Source organism: Empidonax traillii, unplaced genomic scaffold (genome assembly GCF_003031625.1).
Source record: "Empidonax traillii isolate 1590-97213 ecotype Southwest subspecies unplaced genomic scaffold, ASM303162v1 scaffold402:size526523, whole genome shotgun sequence".
In the NCBI taxonomy this organism is placed as follows: Eukaryota; Metazoa; Chordata; class Aves; order Passeriformes; family Tyrannidae; genus Empidonax; species Empidonax traillii.
In genome coordinates this window covers 237664-258200 of record NW_020955595.1, presented here as the reverse complement: position 1 = coordinate 258200, position 20537 = coordinate 237664, and the positions used below count along the sequence as shown (strand labels likewise).

Sequence of the window (20537 nt, the reverse complement as noted above, 5' to 3'; positions counted from 1 at the left end):
TAGGCTTTGAGATTACATTTTTAAATCCCCTCAAAACACCAATTATAGCCACAAGTGCAAAATGTCTTTTTTTTTCCTCCTGTGGAAGCTTATTACGCATCCAGTGCCTATTTTCAGAGTGAGATTTTGGTCTCACAAATTTGTCCTTGAAAGATTTTCGCCAAGTTTTATGGTTTTTGTGACAAATCAAAGTTTAGCAGCTGTCAGGTAATCAGAAATACAAAGTCAGCTCACATGTCCTGGAATGTCCAAAGTTTGCTGCCTACTGTTCCAGAGTTAAGCAAAAAAAGACTTCTAATTTAGCATCAACAATGTCTCTCACTTTGATATAGTTTTGGTATTTTGGCCATCTGATTGTAGTGATACATATCAAAGGGTGTTAATGAAAACACCTGAGTCAGATTTACAAGCAAATACAAATGGAACCAGAGTGGGGAGACATCACCTTCTGTGGATATCAAATGGCTGAACAAAAAAAAAAAAAAAAAAAAAAAAAAAAAAAAAAAAAAAAAAAAAAAAAAAAAAAAAAAAAAAAAAAAAAAAAAAAGGCAGGATAAGAAGCATTATTCATTCTTCTAAAGCCTAAGGTATTTTACACCAGCATGCCCTGGAACACTTAATTAAAATTCTTTTCCTCTGTCCCAACTTCTTTTTACTATATGCTAATTTCTTTACAATGTTGAAGGACCTGAGAATTAAAAACTTTGAGTGGTGAGAATAAAAGAAAAAAGCACTGTGCTCTTACTTTGTATTTTCTGGGTGTACACCAGTAAATAAGAATCCCAAGTTGCTATGGAAAAAAATAGCATGGAATTTTTAACTCTTCCACCTGAATTGAACTACATAGCTGGAATTTTTCAATGTTACCCAAAATACAATTTTATTTATATATTTTTAAATGCAACTATTGGTTAAAAAACCAACCAAACAAAAAGCCCCAAACAAAAAATTAACACACACACACACAAAAAATAAAATCACCAAACAAGAAAAATACAACCAACCCCCACCCTCCAGTGCCAACTAATCCAGAAATCTGCAAAACACAGAAAAGAGCCAGATACTGCTATGGTCCAGCTCCAGCCTATAAAGCTTAATCACTGCATCAGTCTTTACCCATTCCTGGAATAATTCTAGTCATTTATTGTTTTGTTTTTTTTGCTGTTCATTTACTGAGATTTCACAGCATAACTATAAGCACATATTCATATTAAACATTAAAAATTAATTTGCAAAACATCACTTTTGTATTACAATGCACGGAGAAGAGTTAAGATGTGCAAACCAAAAAACGCCACTTTCTCCACATCTCTAAGTAAGAGGACTGCGTCATGCTACAAGCAAAACAGATTTCCAGCCACGTTGCAAACTTTAAAAAACCAGCATGTATCTCATTCAATTTAATTAAAAATGTAAATCAAAGCAAATTCAACAATGGTACTCTTCTCCACATATTGCAAAATACGGTTACAAATGAGGAAAGGATTACTTCAGCTGCTAATAAGCTTATCTGACATGTATCTCTGTTGTCATGCCTTTCCTGTCCATTACTTAATACATAAACTCAATATAGTTTCAGTTACGCAGTAGCTGACTTTAAGGTTAATATACAAACTGTCAAGATGCAGCTTTTGATGAAACATCTACGCTCTTTTCCAATTTTGAATCCTGAAGACACTTCAAAATTAAGAACCCAAAACTGCTGACTGTAAGCATCCAAAAATACAGCTGTAGTTTCACTATGGACAAGTTGTAGTCCGTTAGAAAAGTAGATCATACATACAAAGGTATAAAGAACATTTAATTCAGTCTTAGTGGAAGGCAGTCCTTGAAGAAAACAATGCTCCAAGCAAACACTTGCTGAGTAGCACTTTCACTTCAGCCCTTCAGGGGCATGGAAGATTTAGAAGTCTTCTCAGTAAATTCTTCCTCGGCTACGATTGCCACGTCCTCCCCAGCCTCTTCCTCGTCCACCCCGAAAACCACCTCTTTGCTCTGAAACAAGAGTTGAAAATTTTCATGCAGGTTTTATGCTGAATACAGATTAAAACTGAGTAGCAATATCTGGAGGTAATGAAGGCTAACTGCAGTCTCTGAGGCTCATTCTGCTTATATACCATGAGGTTGCTAACTTATGCTTTAATGGGAAATGGACCCCAGTACTTGTAAAAGGATGTCAAGAGAACTACCCTCTCTAAATTAAGTGCAGTCTTTCTGCATACTAATACTGTGATACATAACTGTGTCTGTATTTTAGAACTGTATCTGGGGCAATTCATTACCACTGAATAGGAAACTGGCTGCCTAACTCATCTTTCTGTCCAATAACACAATACTGATATTCAGGAGTTAGTCTGACTTACTACTAGTGTGTTTTATAAAATGATGGAAAACCACAACTTTGTCATTCTATATGAACTCTTCTATCCTTAAGCTATTGCCAGCACAATAATTTTTTTTCTTGGGCTGATAACTGTATTCAACTAGAAATCTTATATATAGATGGATACCACACAATTTGTAAACCCTAGGAAATTTTCCCCTTCCCTTTGTTAAGAACAAATCTGATCACAGAAAAAAAAACCCCAAACCAAACCAAACCAAACCACAACAACAAAAAAAACCCCAAACAAAAACCCCCCACAAACTCAATATACGTTATGAATATAGCTCCTTTGGATTTGTTTGAAAATGTATCAGGCCCTCATTCCCCTTTCATGCTTTCTCTTCATGTACAGGCTTAAAATACAGGTCATATTTAACTACAAAAGAAAACTGCATGCTTGTTTTAAAAAGCACAAAAATCAGAAGCTGACCAGAGGTCTAAGCATCTCACTAACAAGAGCAGCAAGAAATAACACATTTCTGTTTGAAAACTTTCTAATGTTTACAACTGCAGGACTACAAGCATACTTAAAAGACACAGGTGTATCATCTGAAGTCTAGAGTAAGAAATTTGCAGATGATATTATCTTTTCTCTTTATTTAATATATCTTACAGTGCTTTGTATCAGTTTTTCAACCTATGAGTGTGGGTGGTAATTTGTCATACCAGCCTCTTTACTTGCCACAGGTAGGATCAGTGTGCATACAGGGAAGACAGGAATGGGCTGCTGCCATTGCTGGGCCTATTCATCCAGTCTGCAATTGCTCTTGTGCTTCACCCAAAAATACAACTTGCAGAGAGACAGAATCAGTGTGACTGGGAGCACGAGGACACTGTGTGGATGCACAGTGAACCTGGCAATTCCCAGAACTTCCGGATCAGGTCTGCAACATCAGCAGTGGCTGTAATAGGAATGCAGCACAGATCCAGTCGTATGACAGGTGACCCAACTCTGCCATTTGCGGCAACTGGCCTGTCCAATAGGAAATTGGTGCAAGTGCTGTGTGTCATAATAGAGAACACAACAGTTCAATTACTAACTCTAGGTATTAAAACACTACTAAAAGTAACTTGCAAATGACATTGTTTATAGGCTGGTATCACTCAAAAATACTGCAACAGATCAACAACTAGGAAGAGACCATTATACACAAAGATTTGTGACAGTACAACTTGATCTTCCAAGAATGTGGTCTTTGTTCCCCCCGCCCCGACATACAACTGTCACTAGACAAAGTTTTTCCAAACTGCCTAACTTACCGTAAGAAAAACTACCCAGGTTACTGCTGTATTTTCCACTAGGAGGATTATATATTTGCCTGGCATCCCTTTTTGGTCCTGCTGAAGCTTTCTTTGGGGGTGAACTTGAGGTTGTATCTTCACTTGCTCTTTTTTGACTGACAAAAGAAAACAAAAACATGTCATTACACCCTTGTGGTAACAAGTACAGGAACAGTAGTTCAGCCTCAAAGATTAACCACTGGAAGCCAACAGCCGCTAATGAAGATGCCCTGAATAATAATACCTCAAAGAGGAAGTAAGTTAGTCTCCAGTTGATTCAGTCTATTGTGTCTCTAAGCAAGATTAAGATAATTTTCCACAGCCACAAGATGTGAACTTCTATCTCATGTGCTGTGTATATGCAATATACATAGCTTGGAAGTTAATTTTTACTGTTTACAAAACAAACACATTTTTTTTTTTTTTAATGAAAAACTCTTACCTTGCATCTGCCTTCTGCACTGGTTTCCAGGACAGTGTAACTGTACTTTTGTAAGAAGGAGGAATGTGGAAGAGATCCTATGGAGGCAAAATTAGACAGTTTACAGTTAAATTCATTGCACTTCAAAACTTTAGTTACTTATTGAGACTCCAGAATAACCATGAATTTCCAACAATTTTAAATCCTCCTTGAAGTCCCATGGCAGAGGGAGAAGGCATTTGCTTACTGCCTTACTAGGAAATTCAAATATGATTTAAATTAATAAAATAGTGTCTTGTACTGACCAAATACATAATCATATAATAGTTTGGGTTGGAAGGGTCCTTTAAATACCATCTAGTTCAACCACCCTGCAATGAGCAGGGACATCTTCCAACTAGATCAGGTTGCTCAGGCCCCAATCCAACCTAACCTTAAATGTTTCAAGGAATGGGGCATCTATGGAGAAAGCACAGGCTTTCTTTCTCTCCCTCCCTGTGTGCAGGGTTATAGACCAATTTAAGGCCATGATGACTGTCCTGATCAGCACCTGGAGGCGGCACTCCCAGAAACCCATTGTCAGATGATAATGGCTTACACAAAAAGGGACAAAGAGACACTCCCCTCCCCACCATGGCTTCCCGAAGTCCTCAACAAAATGGGGAGACTTCCCAGCAACAGACTGATAAGATTAACAAGGATGGAATGTTATGGAAATAGCATGGCCTTTCTTCCCAACATCCTATGGGAACACAGGGAGCCAAACTTTATGCCTATGTCATCTGTCTATCACCCCAAAAATCATTATTGACTATAGTCACTAAAACTGCCTAAGGAAAAAAAGTATAAAAAGAGATCAGACATGAGCAAAATTGGGGAGAAGCTCCATCACCTCTGCAGGGTAACTAATGAGCTGCCCTGTCTCTTTCCACTCCTTTGGACACTGAAGGGACGAGCAACCATTTACTCTGCTTTCTTTACCCTGACTTTGCCTTATAGATTACCGTCTTTCACCTTTACCCCATAGATACCTTATTTACTAATTGTAGTTTGCTACTTTGCTTTATAGATACTAATTTTACCTTGCCCTACACCTTGTAACTTACAGGGTATATATCTTACTTTATGTGTTATTTTTTTTTTTTTTTGATCCTATATTTTACTTTATTGCCAACTCGTTCATGGTTTGCTTTAAGGTGTGCATTTCCTTCTCTTAGTGAGTTAAAATGTGTGTAGTGGGAAGCAGCTATATTCTTTCTTTTTTGCTTTGTGTTAAGGAGTGTGTTTCAATTTTGTTCTAGTCTTTGTAAATTGGTCTGTTGTGTGTGTGGGGGTGCTTGAGTTTTGTATTAAGGCTTGTGTTATTTTGTAGAGCATGCTTCTGGTTTTTGCATTTTTTATTCGTTAAGTGCAGTCGTGCAGTTAAATGTTATCACCGGAAACGCGAACCCTACAGTAGCTTGTCACATACTTGTATTAGTAAAAGTTACTTTGTGAGCTGCTAGTTAGCCCAGTTTGTTTCTGGTGCTGGCAGCCTCGTAACTTGTAGGAGACCTCTGGTGAGAAGGTTCTCCACTGCTATTAAGTGCCATCCCCATATCAGGGTATCAAAAGTCCTGTCCATTGCAGTGCATCTGTCTAGCAAAGGGTCTCTTTAGGTGAGGCACGGACAGACTGCTTTGGGTTTTAAAAGGCTTTGATGTTCTGGGGACCCTGACAGCCAATAAAAAAATACATTAATACAGGTGGGACAAGAAATCTTTGCATTTCTGCCCCTTTTCACAACACTACGCACACCAAGCATCTTAAAATGAACTACAGTGGCTTCTGCAGGGAGACATCTGATATCCCTACAATATCCCTATGACAGTACAGGGTAGGCTTTGCAATACCACGGGCAAAGTTTTTCGTTTATTGTGTGAGTAAGAGTGAAGAGATAAAGGAAAAGGTGGTTAGAAGAAATCAGAATGGTTTCATGGGCTCCAGATGGAAGTCTCTTTCTGCAGCCCATCTCTTCTAGACTCTTTGGAGAAAAAAGTTCTGTATAGTAGCTGCTTTGCCTCCTCCCTCCTCTATATATCCTTGCACCTGTTTAAATTATTCCTTATCTCTCACTGCCACTGCAGGAAAGGGATATTACAAGAAAAAAGGCTCAGCCAGAATCCAGAGACCCCTAGAGCAAGGTGATCTTCTGGGGGCAATCAGTGCTGCAAAAAAGCACCTCAATACCCTATCCTAACAGCAGCAGCAGCAGCAAAAGTTAAGCTGCTAGCATGGTCAGCAAGACCCACCTCTCTTCAGAAACAGTAAAACATGGCAACTCTGAACTAGCAAACACCAACTAACACAATACACAAAGTAACACAATACAATTTTGTTCAAATCTATTCCTTTCCACTGCACAGGTTACTCTGCTGTGGGAATTTACTCCTTCATGATGTGAGGACTTACCTTGATTAAAACATTAATGTTGTTGGTTATTTTCAAGGCAACCACTTTAATCTTGTTCTGTAAAGAAAACCAAAACACCACTGAACACTTATTCTAGTAGTTTTATGCCAACTGCATTTGATGAATTTACATTAAACTGGCTGCTCTTCCTGGTGAATTGCTATAACAATAGTAACAGTGAAAGGTGAGTACACTTCTGAGTTTTCATCACAACTACTCTTAGGCTTCTTGCAGTTTTACACTAACTAATTGTTTTTAATATTCCATTATACTACTCCCTGGTGTTTTTTCACACAACATACGAAAATTTCCCCTTCAAAACAAAGCACAGAGCACAATTAAGCCAATTATATACATGGATGCAGAGAGTAGTCAGCAGTAGAAACGAAAAGAGCATCTTTGCTGGCAAAATGCAGCATCAGATAACATGCATTTGCAATAATGTTAGCAGTATTATTCCCTTAATCTATTTGCATACTTACAACTGACTGCAGCCTATTAATACATGCCAATGGCTATTTCAGTAGGCTCAATCAGAAAAATCAGAATTCCCAAACAATACTGACCTCCTCAGTTTTCAAGGCTTCTCCTGTTTTTCCTTGAAGTGCCAGACGAAGCTGCCGAATATAAACCTGCAACCCTCGAGCAAAATACTGTAGCCTAAAAAATTAAAAGCAATCTTTTAGTAAAATTTACATAGTCTCATAAAAATAAAAGCATAGGCAAAGGGAAGCTGTAATCTTGGGGTTTTTTTCCCCTTTAGGAAAAATGCTCAAAATAAGTCATCCATAAATCTGATTTGTGCTTCTTTAGCATCCAGACAATAATAATTCACCGTCATAGTCACAGAATCATCAAGGTTGGAAGAGACCTTGAAGATTATGTAGTCCAACCATCAACCCAGCACTACCATAATCGCCCCTAAACCATATATCCAAGTGCCACATCGAGATGCCTCTTGAACGCTTCCAGAGACAGTGACTCCACTGCCTCTCTTATTCCAGTGGGCAACTTATTCCAGTGCGTGATCACCCTTTTTTTTTTATTAATATCTAATCTGAACCTCTCCTGGTGCAAAAAAAGCCCATTTCCTCTTGCCCTTTCACTTGAGGCATGGCAGGAGAGACTGACCCCACCTCACTACAACCTCCTTTCAGGTAGTTAGGGGGGACAATGAGGTTCCCCCTGAGCCTCTTCTCCAGACTAAACACTCCCAGCTCATTAAGCTGCTCCTCTTACGACTTCTGCTTCAGACCCTTCATCAGCAGCTTTGTTGTCCTTCTCTGGACATGCTCCAGCACCTCCACGTCCTTTTTGGAGAGAGAAGCCCAAAACTGAACAGAATACTCAAGGTGTGGCCTCACCAATACTGAGTATAGGTGGACAATCACTTCCCTAATCCTGCTGGCCACTCTATTCTTGTTACAGGCCAAGATGCCACTGGTCTCCTTGGCCACTTGGGCACACTGCTGGCTCATGTTCGGCTGCTGTCAGCCAGCATCCCCAAGTCCCTTTCTGCTGAGCAGCTCTCAAGCCACTCCTCCCCCAGAGCTGCCTGGGGTTGTTGTGACCCAAGTGCAGGACCTGGCACTTTGCCTTACTGAATCTTAAAAAGTTTTCCTCAGCCCATCAGTCCAGTCTGTCCAGATCCCTCTGCAGAGCCTTCCTATCCTCCAGCAGATCAACACTCCCCGCCAAGGTAGTGCTGCCCATGAACTTACTGAGGATGCAGTCAAACTCCTCAGCCAAATCACTGGAAAGATGTTAAACAGGCCCCAGTACTGAGCCCTGGGGAACTCCACTAACATTTTCTAACACAAACCTTCTAACAGAACCCTAACACTTGCCTCTAAATGATTACCTGATTTTAAAGTCTTTCAATTTCTCTGCATTCAGCTTGGCTGTGAGGAAGTCTGGAAGTTTACGACCCAGCTGATGGAAACTATACAATAAACACTCCACATAACTGAATTGCAGCTTGGGTTCTTCATTGCCAGCATTTTCCCCATTCTCTGCTTCCTCTGGAGGAAGGGGCATATACTCCTAAAGAACAGAAAGGAAAAACAAAATGAGACACATTTACACAGACTGACAGCTCTTCTGCAGTGTTTGAACTGGACAGTGTATTAATGCTGATAACTTAAGAAGAATCCCCCATCTCTATACTAATGTGATGAACTGCTGAATGAAGTCCTGGTACAGGTGGTTTGCCTACACTTATGTGACTTGATATCTCAGACTCAGAGGAAATACTACCATGGCACTGATACCACAAAAAGCAACAACGTAGTGCACCAATGCTTCTGAAATAGTGCTGACCTTGCTTAAAACTGTCAGTGCAGATACAGTCTTTACTGAGATCAACACGAGTCTTTCACAACTACAAAATTTAAAAAGAAGAAACCCACATAAATCTACTGAATCAAAAACATTATTCAGGTAACAGCCCCATGTATCTACAAAGGTTTTAAATTGCAAAATGATGTTTGACCTTCTACCATCGATAGAGCTACCTCTAAAACATCCACTTTAGAAAAAGCATAAAGAAATGAATAAAAAAAAAAAAGTAACTTGTTTCAATGAAAACTTAGTTTTTTGAAGTGTTTTTACATGAATAAGAAATTAATTAGTCTTACCAGTAGTTTATCAAACAGCTTCTTCAAATTTGATTCAAGCTTTTCCATATCGCCACAAAATGAACTCATTTCAGCAAGAAGCTTCAAAACCTACGCATAAGAATAGCAGGGTTTTTGTTTGCTAACTGAAAAGTACACAGGCTTAACTTTTAGCCTAAAATCAATTATCACATCACTATGGCTGGCACAGCAGAGGTCAGCTATTACAATTAAACCCCTCCCAAACATCAGAAAGGAATACAAGGAAGAACATGCCTAATCTGTTTTTCATGTCCTCAAACAGAAACACAGGTTTGTGTGTCTAATTGCAACAAGCATTAGTCAACAAGTAAACAAAACTTCCATCTCCCACATCTGCAGCACAGCTCACCTTCAAAGTGAGAGCCACAGAGATCTAACTGAAGCTGTAGCACTGATTAATGTAAGCAAAATTATAGACATTAAGCCACTCCCGCAGGAGATTAAATTAGCACAAGCTGTGCAACCATCATTTTCGTAAATGCTATGTGCTTAGAAACAATTGATAGTAATATAAAAATGATTACACTGATCTACTTACTCTACCTTGCCTCAAAAGCTCGGGACAAATGACACATGCTTTAAAAGGCAATGCTCAGTCATGCCTCAATAGTACAAACTTTTTTCCTAGTGTAGCTACTTTTCCTACAAGTCAAGAAATGAAAACTATTTAAGAAAGGAGTTCTCAATTTTAAAAATAGATGTCATCTAACATGCTTATTTTTTATTATTTATTACTCCTGAAAGACATTTTAGCTTTGGCTTACCTCTAACTGGATATCAAGACCCTCCACTGGAGTAGTCAAAGAACTGAGGTTTGGCAGAACATGCTCACAGAAGTAAGTAACAAATTTTGTGGAATGAACATTTTTCTGAAAAAAACCCAAACAAACCATTGCACATTATTCATGCTACTTTGAGTTTGAAGGAGCTAAATGCTTTTTCCCCATCTCTATGCCACCCTTATAAATGCCTACCACACAGCTACACTTTAAAGCTTTATTAAACTTCCCTCTAACTTCTAAAACAGACCCCCTTGCACACAGCTTAAACTCAGAGGCTTTCTGCAACAGCAGCTGAAAAGATTGCTTGCAACCCAAGGATAGGCTTTTAAGAGCTGCAGCTTCCTGGCGCTAGACTTGAAATAATCAAATTCATACAACCTAATGTGAGAATCTTGTCATAATTCAGTATAACATCCTTAATTTGAAAAGACAGTAACACAAAAATATTTTTGTTTTTGGAAGCTTTAAGGATTTTTTCCAACATCTGAATACAGCAGAAGTTGAAGGGGAAGAAGTACTGATATGGGGTCATTCTAACATAATTGTTCAGAACACCAAAGACAAGTCACAGCCATTAACTTTCCACAATACTCGTCATGCAAAGCAAACAAATACATACTGAGAAGAGTGGCACTGCCTGCCGAGTACACTGTAGAAGTCTATCCACACAATCTGGATCAGATGGATTGAATGTTTGTTCCAGGTCAGCTTGTTCGGCTACCAGCTCCACTAGCTGTTGCCTCCCACTTACTGTCTGTAAGCTTTTTAATCCAGACAGTATTTTCATGAACAGAACAAATTCCTCGCCTGTCACATCTTCCAGAACCTTAGCAGAAAAACAGAAAAAACAGTTCTGTGGTGGTAACTGGCAAACCTACAAGTCAAACCAACAAGGTGATCAGTGTCTAGGGCACATGACCTGTGAGGAGAATCTAAAGCAACTGGACTTTTCCAGTCTGAAGTGAGAGCTGAATGTGGCTGTGGCAAATTAACACTAAGCTTTCAATACTTCAGAGCAAGTCACCAAGCGCAGGAGTCAGGTTCTTGGCTGAGGTGGACACAGTGATAATGAGATAATGATACAAAACTAAAATAGGAGGTTCCAACTGGATAAAGAGAAAAAAATAAATTCTCTTGAGGACAATTAAACACTGAAGCTGGTTGCCCAGAGTATAGGAACTTTCCTTCCTTTGAGATTTTCAATACCCAATTGGAAAAAGTACCTAGAAGTCTGATCTGAATTCAGCTGAGCAGAATTCAGCTGAGCATGATTCACTGAGCTAATCAGTTTCCAAAAGACCCTTTCCAACATGAATGATTCTGTGATTCTAATAAAAGTTGCTCTTACAAAAAGAGAAGAGCCTACCATAATTTTAACATTCCCACAAAAAATTGTTGCAAACTTTGGAGTGTAACAGAATAGGGTAAGTACAAGATCACATTTTTACAATATTTAGCTATAGACACGGTTTAAACAAACTCCAAAGCAATACCAGTTGTGTTTCATAATACTTAAGGGATGGTTTCATAACACTTCAATCTGTACTGAAATAAGACAGTCACCTTCTTTGATTCAGTCAATATGAACTCTTCCACCTCCTTTGTCATCACCTCCTCAGGCAAGGTTTTCAGTTTTGTAGAGAGGAACTTAATGGCTCTCTCTCTCACAATATCCTCTCCCTGAAGAATTTGACTGAATAAGCCTCCCAATGTTCCTGAATGGAAAATAAATAAGGTAATGCAAATTAATTTAAAAGTTATGAGCTTAACATTCTATGCAGAAGAAAGAAGTTCACTTGTCTAAGACTCCATGACACGTTTTAAAGTAACTGCTATACTAACTTTTAAGAAAAAACACAGTTTTCCTGTATCTTGACAGAATCCTCACCCTTTCATTGGTCTGCATAATTCAGATCCATGATTATTAAGTTCAGTATCACTTGCAAAACCAAACAGTTACGTGTCTCAGTTTTGCATTGTACTAGGATAAAATATTGAGTCCTGTTCTCATCCTACTAGAGACTGGGAAGTACTAATAGAAGACATATACAGAAAAATGTGTCCTTTACCTTTAGCATCCATCTTAAATATACTGAGCAAAGCATTGTTCACCAAATTGAATTCTGCAGAATCATCTGGAGAGAGAAAAAATCTGATATGCATATACTTGAAATGAAAAGGTAAGAGCAGAAAAACAGACAAAGATGTGTAATTAAACAGTAAGTATTCTGTCCTCAGCACTTAGTGATAAACAACATAACCTGTATTTTTAACAACTAGACTGAGGAAGTTGAAAGCCATGCTTATGAAAGATGGAAGCAAAACACAAAGCTATTTGCCATCTTAGCCTCCCTACCAAAACTTTAACATTATAAATTTAATAGGCATGAAAACCTGAAGGGAAGTTACTAATCAATACATTGAGTTATTTTAAGGAACAGTTGTATTAACAAGCTGACCTTCACTAAATTAACATCAAATAGTTATTTCTTTTTTAACTCTTAATCTACAGTATTTCTAGGTGGCAGAAACAATTTTCCTCTTGAACTAAATGGAGAAATGCCTAAGTCTCAAGAAAACCAAACCAACGCAAAATTCATCTTCTGAGAATCCCAGAGACTTAACCAGGCATTTTTAAAAGAAGTTTAAACACCTAATATTAATCTCACTTACTGAGATTAAAAGTGTATTAAAATCTGAATTTATTTTGACTCCAGAAATATTTATTTTGCACCAAAAATGCATTGTATGAAAGAAAACGCCTTCAGGACTTATCAAGTTCCAGAACCTGGATTAGAAATCCAATAACTCTTTTCTCAGAAGGCAATTTGCTGCAGTCCGTAACTGTAAGGTTCCCCTTGAGCCTTGCCTTTTTCAACAGATGCTTTCAGAGAACTTAAAAAAAAAAAAAAATTATTTAAAAGCAAGATTTTGAGTTTAGATTAGGATGATTAGTGGCCTTTCAGGAGAAGCAGCAGCCTAACAGCAGAGCAATTAGTGGTCAAAAAAGAACAGAAGAAGGACATGAATGACACTGGGATAAATTAAGAATCAATGTTTTACAGAACCAAAACGGTATACATTTTTAGGTGTGCCACGAAGAGATCAGACAGGAAACTACCAATCTGTCCTACCTGACTGTAGAAGCTGGGTCAGTATGTCTGCTACCCGAGGAAGATTATCTCCAGTGGCAAACTGAGGCAATTCCTTGATTGCTTGTCGCCGGATCTGCCAAAATTGTCAGTATAGTAGAAATACAAAAATTTTAACATGTCAGTAATTCCATAAAAAACCCAAACAACTATTTTGACATATTAATGATGAAAGTCATATATTTTTCTTAGACGTAAGCAGCTCTGGAGAAAAATCAAATTCAAACAGTATCTCTGTTCACAAAATTATTCATATGATCAACAAAATAAAGAATGGAATATGTGTAATTATGGAGTTTTATTTGCTAACAAGAAGGATAGTTCCACAGTTGTGCATATGGCAGGAATAAACTCTAGGGTTTACAGTTCCCAGCACTGACAAAAATCCTTGAATGATCTGTCCAAATTGTTTAAGACCGGATAAACAAAGATCTACAAAGGTACAGCTTCTATCAATATCACAGAAGCAGCACGAAGCATCTCAGACTTTCGCAAGAATAATACAGTCAGAGTCACATCCCCGTGGTTCTCAAGCGCAAACAAGATTTTCTTGCCTCCCAGCAGGATTTATCAGAACCAATTACCACTGAGTGCTTTTTGATAGGGAAACACGTAAATGCTATTCAAATAAACTGTAGGTTTCTTTCTACAGAGCTATTCCTTTGATCAATGATGGGAGTGAAAAAGACAAATGAAAACTGATGCATCTTTCCAAACCGTTACAAAATGAATTCTTTAACTGCAGGAATATAACTATATTTAGCTGTCAAAAGACCAACCCTCCTCTCCCAAAAGACACGGCCTGCTAAAAAAAGGAGGAAATAATAGCAAAATACAAATTCAATGTATCAACTTGCTACAAAGTTCTTATTCTTACAGAAACATCTTCATCCTCGCAGAGGTCCAACTGGGCATTAATAGCTGAGTCAGCTAGCTCAGGAAAATGCTTGAAGAACTTAGGAATAAACTGAGCTGCAAGTCTCTTCTCCTTGGCACCTCCTTTCACACCATCCAAGATCACTTGGTATGCATCCTTATGCTGAAAGAGGAAAACCAGAATACATAAATGGAAAAATCTTGGGTTATTCTCAAGACAACGGAAGACTTTTTCTCTCCCAATCTCTTCAACTATTTAAGTAAACTATATTACAAATGTTTCTTACAAAGGAATAGATTTTTCTCTCAGATTGATATAACTGTGCCAATTTCATAAAATTTGCTTCTGTTGCCTGGCTTTTACTGTTATTCTAGTTCATGTCTATTCAAGTGCTCACCGTTCCAATTGCTAACCTTAAGGCTGACGGCTCTTACACACCACCTGTGATTAGGTTACTGCAAGGAATTAAATGATCAGTCACTGAACTTGGGCAGTTTTTCAAGGAGTTTATGCCTTTTGTCTCTTAAGCAGAGGTTACCTTTCCCAACAATTGGACCACTGCAATGGATCACAAATGATTATTAATGAACAACTGCTAATCAGAGATGCTACAGCATCTCTGGCATCTATTCAAGTAGTTAACCTAATCTGAGATGAAACACAGTGCTTGAAAGAACTATTAACATAAACTAGATACAAGAAATACCCCAGAAACCTCTGGTTGAAGCAAAGAAATAAAACTTCAGCAACAGTAGAACATCCTCTAGCTGCTCCAACTAGAATCACATAGGTGTTTTTGATTTTTTGCCTTCAAGATTGAAACTTTAAAATAATTGAAGTCTTTGGTGTGGTTAGCTATGTATTTGTGAAACAGAAGTCTGCATTATTAGGATACCAGCAGAAATCAGAATCTTCTAATTTTCCTCATGGTTGTGAACAGAACGCTTTAGACATGCTTATCCTACTTTGAGCAGCAACACTGACAGCACAGGACACTTTATTTGCTTTATTTACATTAAATTTCATAGAGCCACATATATCATCACCCTGTGTCTCGTGAAAGTTCTCCCACAGTTAATACAGATCCTAATTCACAAAGCAGTACACTGCATTAATGCCCTCCAAAGCAAGCTGCATTTTAACACCTAGTGCCAATGTTCAATAGGCACTCCCTTCAGCTACTTGATGGCTCTCTCTGTTGACAGATTCTGAACTGGGATGGGATACAGATCTGCATGAAAAATAACCGTGAAAAAACTGGCTGCCTTTCAGCTGACCCACATCCCTGTCCAGTTTACTCTGTAGCTGTGCCAACAGAGTGCACTCAACGGCAAAGACAGGAATGAGCCAGCACAGACCAGCAGTGACACAGATGTCATTACAGACATAGGTTCTCAGACTGCACACGAAGAACGTTATTTTTGTGGAACACATTACTTAAAACTTAATACATATGAAAAAGCATTTATACAGCAACGAAACAGAGTCGTCTGTGTTCCATGAATTTGTATTCTTGTATGCTAACTCCTCCTACCATTTAGGCAAAACACAGTTCAGGCAGGAGTTTGTTTTACCCTGAACCTGGCAGCATGGAATGCTCGAGAAAAAACACAGGCAACTACAGAAGCAGCGTGATCCTTCAGTTTTGCATATTTCCTCCCAGTCTGTAACACAGAAATGTCCCAAGATGGGACACAAAGTCTGTGTCCAGACTTTCCTTTTCAGTAACTGTCAATTGCCCTATCATCCATTAACTTCTCTAGGTTAGTTCCTAGATATCTATACCCTATACTGCCCTGTGACAAGTTTCACAATGTGTTATTGAGAGATGTTCATCTTCCTCTTTTAGGACCACTTCCTAACAGTTCTTCTTAACTTCTCACCTTCATTCCACTCATGAAATGGACTCCTCATACCTGCCCGTCTCAACTGAAACTTTTACAAGTTCAATACTTCCAGTCTTTTAAACAACTCCTCTTAATACTTCTGGTGGTCCCCATGCTCACGTTCAACATTTCTTTTTTTTTTTTTTTTTTTTTTTTCACAGGGCGACTGTGACTTTTTGTAGTGAGATTTCACATTCATAAGGTTGTAGAAGAGATAATAAAACAGTAAGTGGGATAAAACTGATGAACGAGGAACAATTACTCATGGCTTCTCAGAATACAACAATTTGAGACACCAAGTAAGATTATGAAAAGACAAGTTCAAAGGAGGTAACTCCTTCACGAAGGTTAATAGAGTAATGGAACATTTTACCACAGAGCATTTATATGCCAGATATATAATCCGTTAAACAAAGTATCAGAAAAGTTCACAGAAGAACAATCTAGCAAGCTATGCTCAATACAGACACGCTGTCTCTGGCTCTGGAAGCTTACAAGTTGGAGTGGGGCAAAGCTGGGAGAGGGCTTTAGGGATCATCATTCTGTACTCACCCTCGGAGGTTCTTACACATCTGCTCCCCTGTCAAAGGCTGCATTTCTTAACAATGCTGGAGTTTGTCTACTTATCATGACTGTTCTTACCTCACAAAAGCTACTCATAATAGCCAAAATGATGATGGACCACTTACTTGTAAAACAGCACAGTAACAGCACGTTTTACTCTGCATCTCTCCCTGTAGTTCCCAACATTTTATTTGCACTTTGGTTTCGGTTCTGAGGTTATGTTTTTGTTGGACGGTCTACAAGGATGCTTTGTTCCACTAGGGCATTATTACATAAGCAAAGTGACGGTACTTGAATTAACATGAAAAAAGACTTCACCCTTCCCCAAACAACTACCATATGATTTGTTCTCTCGAAGAACTTTCCAAGTGACTTTGTACAGAAGCATCTAGTCTAAAATCCATCGCTAGATATATGCAAGGCTATTTTTCTACCTATGGACATAATAACAAAAAAACCCCCAAACACAAGGAAAAAAGTACCTGCTGCTTTTTTAGGTGGACATTTAGTAAAATAATGGCCTAATGCAACTTCAAAACTAGTTTTAACTAACTATAATATTTTATATCGGTAATATACAAAGTCATCCTCTGTTTTTGAATAATTCAGTAACTGTATGAACAAATGGCACGTCTTGCCAGGATTTTACAGAAAAAAAGTATCTTCCGTCGTGAGGGTCGATCTTTCATTCTTGCCTTAAGAAAAAAAAAAAAAAGGGGCTACAGGCAGTTCTCGAACCATAACAGACTTCACAGCAGACTCCACAACAAGCCTCTTAGCAAGACAGCCTGACAGAGGCTCTCCGTATCCGCACGTGCACTGGATCAGACCTGCACAGCTCCCGCTCTCTTCTTTTAAAGACCTAACTTCGCCAGGCTAAACTCCCCGCCTGACTACCCAAGGAGTAGTTAATACCCGTGACGCCACATATAGGAGGAGAGCCGACGACACGACGCGGGTGCCGCAGAAGCACCGGGAGCTGGCGCCGTCCTTGCGGACCCGCAGGCGCGATGCTCAGCTTCACTCGCCTCGCGCCGCCGCGGACCGCGACCCAACCCGCCCCGCGCACAGCCCCGCGGGCTCGCCGGCCGTGCGGGGGTCTCGCAGCCCCTCCGGCGGCACCCCGGCCCGTCCCCGCCCGCCCCGCCTCGGCCCGGACCTCCCCGCGGCGGCGCTACGCAAGCCCGAGGCCTAGCGAGGCCTTGCAGGCCGCAGCCACGCCGCACCTGGCCCGCCGTCTCGGTGGCGTCCGCCAGGATGCCGTAGTTGCGGTAGAGCTCCTCCACAGTGGGCATGGCGCGGCGGGGAAGGGGCAAAGCCGCCGTGACACCGAGCCCGCCGCCGACGCCGCCGCCGCTCCAGCCGCCGCTCCCACTCGGGCCGCGCCGTCAGCACCAGTGAGGCGCGGGGCCCGGAGCGGCCGCGCCGCGCCGCCCGAGCGGCGCCCCCGCGCGGCGGGCGGTGGGACCGCAGGGCCCGGAGCGCCGGCGCGCCCCCGCGCGGGTGGCGCCCAAAGTCAGCGCGCTCCCGCCGCCGCCTGGCGGGGAGACAGCTCACCGTCAGATGGTTTTATCCTCCCGGTCCCGACACGGGGCCCTGTTATAGGGTGCATTCGTCTGCTCAGGAATGTGCCCTGGCCTTCTCCTTTTGCAGCCTTACTTTTTTTTTTTTTTTTTTTTAACTTTCCCCGAGCTTTCCTTCATATTCCTCCTCCTCCTTTCCCTGATCACTGCCTTCCTCCAGCGCCTCGTTTCTGTTTCCCTTTTTTTATCTCTCATATACAAATATGATAAAAGATGCTCGGGAAGTGCCTGTTGCATGCTGAGTTCCTGGTACAGGAAAGAGACTGCTTTCCTGTGACTTGCTGACTTTCATCTTTTCCCGCAGAGGAAAATGCTCTCTAATTCTGGCCTATAGAAATGGAAGGACCTGCAAGTAGTGTCAGTGGAGACTGCACATGAACATTAGGCTCAAATGACGAAATATAAAGTGTTGCAAAAGTAATGAGGCTGTAGCAGTGTCTTCTCCTCATATCTCAAGATGCTTTATCATCCTGCAAATATCACAGGTGCTTAAAATGAAAGAGGAACTTCTCTTATGTCAGTCAGAGGCAGAGCTAAACAAAGTGCTGGACCTCTCTTAAATATCCTTCCCAGCAGGATGAAGGGTGCTGTCGGAGGCATTTGAAGCCCTAGTCTGTTTCCAGAGTCTATGCAGGCAGACCACACGCAGCAGGGATGTACAGCAGAATCAATCATTTACCTTCCTTTTGTTTTTCCCCTACTCTCAGTGTTTCAGCAATTGGCAGCACTGACAGCATTAATCACCTTTCTCCCCCTCTTTGAATAGAGGTCCAGTGCCTTTACCTGTCCGCAGGTGGATTCATGTCATTCTTGCAGGCTGTGATGGGGTCTGAGGGTGTGGAAGCTTATGACTGCTGTCAGATCCAAGAGAGCTTTAACCACATCCTGACCCTTGATGTGTGGGTGACCGTCACTTTTACCCAGAGTAATCTCAAAAGAATACGCTAATTTTAGTAGTGCGAACAAAACGTAACATGAGAAAAAATTTATTTTTAATGCAAAAAAAGAGCTGCATGCTTACTTGAGCTTCACATCTTCTAGGAAGGGAGAGCTTCCTCAGGCAGCCTGGTGGATATTAAGAGATGTCAATCTCTTGTCCTCCAGCATCTTCCAGACAGCATTATATCTGAGTGCAGATTTTAAAATACAATCATCTTTATCAGCACTACCATGGCAAACTTTTACAACTTGGTCTGAAAGGAAGAAATATGAAATGTTTTCTCTGAGGTTCATTCCATTTCCACTCTTTGATGTTAGTATTTTTTCCCTCAACTACTTCATTGTTGCTTTATATAATTCTTTTAATTTTTTCACTCCTTACAACAATTTCCATTTTCCTGTCTTTACTTACGTATGACATATTTTTTATAATGAACCTTTTTAAAATGAATCGCAATTTGTCTTTAACATTTATACAGAAGGAACATGAATGAAGAACTGATTGTGTTACACACCTAGGAGACATTATTTGTCAGGGATCTCTCTGTTTGTTAATGTTGGGATATTTTTGAAAATGTATCTTTAGAAACACAAAAGCTTGAAATGCACATTTGAGAATGACACATAGTCATTCTCAGTGAATGAGTCAACAGTCAGACTGCAGTGCAAGTCCCCTAGTTTCACAAAATATGATTAATTTGGCCATCAGTCAAGATTTTCATTTCTACTTTCTTTTCAGTGTTCTCAAGCCTATGCAGATGGAGATAACCCCACAGTAAGTTAGAGACTCATTTGATAATGCAGTGGTATCATTATACACTTGACTCCCATTCCTGTGCACTGCCCATAAATCAAGTATCCTAGAATCATTGCAGGTTCTCCAGAAGAATAATAATTTACTTGTGAAATTGATAAGATTTGGTTTTTTTCCTCAGAGGAAAAAAATTGCTAATTGCTGTCCCACAACTGCTGTGGTCTTTGGTGGAGGACAGACTTCAGACAAAGCCCTAGGTGTGGCAATAGAATCCTTTATTATGACAGAAGGAGAAGACACGCTTAAAGAAGACTTCACACTGGAACAGTGGTTTAATCACAGGAATCCTCATGTACCAAACCTGAAAGGTTTCTGTGGGCCAGATACCCCGTGGATAATAAAGAGGCTGAAATAAGGTCCATTTTTTGGCTTATGCTAGATGAACGGTTGATCCTGAATTCTCCTCATCTCACTTTTTAGAAATGGGCTTCAGTTTTAAGCAGAGCATAGTTTTACAAATGAAGGGATATAGCAATTGTGCCCCATCCATCTTAAAAATTTAGTTAAGTGTTTTTCAGAAAATGGTGTCCACGTAACACTCGGTAATACAGTGAGTGCATAACAGTGTTCACAGATGTAAAGCCTCTTATTGGCACACATTAAAGACATCCTGCATGGCTGCAAGCACCTAACTGTTGTCTTCAGACGAGCAGAGGTTCCCTACAGATTCCTTCTGGTGTAATCGGATTTTCTTGCAGAATTTCTCCCCGGCAAGGCTGTGGGGGCTTCTTTTTCCCACGGGAA

At 40.0% G+C, this 20537-nt stretch overlaps 1 protein-coding gene and 1 long non-coding RNA gene across 2 annotated transcripts; one reads left to right on the top strand and one right to left on the bottom strand.

Annotated features, from left to right (window-relative positions):
* Positions 1 to 554: 554 nt before the first annotated feature.
* On the bottom strand, positions 555 to 17881 carry API5 (apoptosis inhibitor 5). The gene is made up of 14 exons (XM_027893692.1): positions 17684 to 17881; positions 14008 to 14169; positions 13113 to 13206; positions 12048 to 12113; positions 11542 to 11693; positions 10598 to 10804; positions 9961 to 10065; positions 9176 to 9265; positions 8401 to 8582; positions 7106 to 7199; positions 6540 to 6596; positions 4110 to 4186; positions 3647 to 3783; positions 555 to 1995 (listed from the first exon to the last, which is right to left on the bottom strand). The coding sequence occupies exons 1-14, from the start codon at positions 17750 to 17752 to the stop codon at positions 1916 to 1918; spliced, it is 1572 nt and encodes a 523-aa protein (XP_027749493.1). The 5' UTR covers positions 17753 to 17881; the 3' UTR covers positions 555 to 1915.
* Positions 4679 to 16494, top strand: LOC114062368. Its single transcript, XR_003572358.1, has 3 exons — positions 4679 to 5185; positions 6916 to 6917; positions 16483 to 16494. It is a non-coding gene; the product is annotated as an uncharacterized LOC114062368 (long non-coding RNA).
* Positions 17882 to 20537: the final 2656 nt, after the last annotated feature.

Bases quoted from the DNA above. Each gene is read 5' to 3' on its own strand.
- API5 (XM_027893692.1), bottom strand. From the start codon at position 17,752: ATGCCCACTGTGGAGGAGCTCTACCGCAACTACGGCATCCTGGCGGAC. The intron at 14,170-17,683 runs GTGCGGCGTGGC...TTCCTCTTTCAG, and splicing joins CCACCGAGACGGCGGGCCAG to CATAAGGATGCATACCAAGT. The intron at 11,694-12,047 runs GTAAAGGACACA...TTTTCCATTCAG, and splicing joins ATTTAAGATGGATGCTAAAG to GAACATTGGGAGGCTTATTC.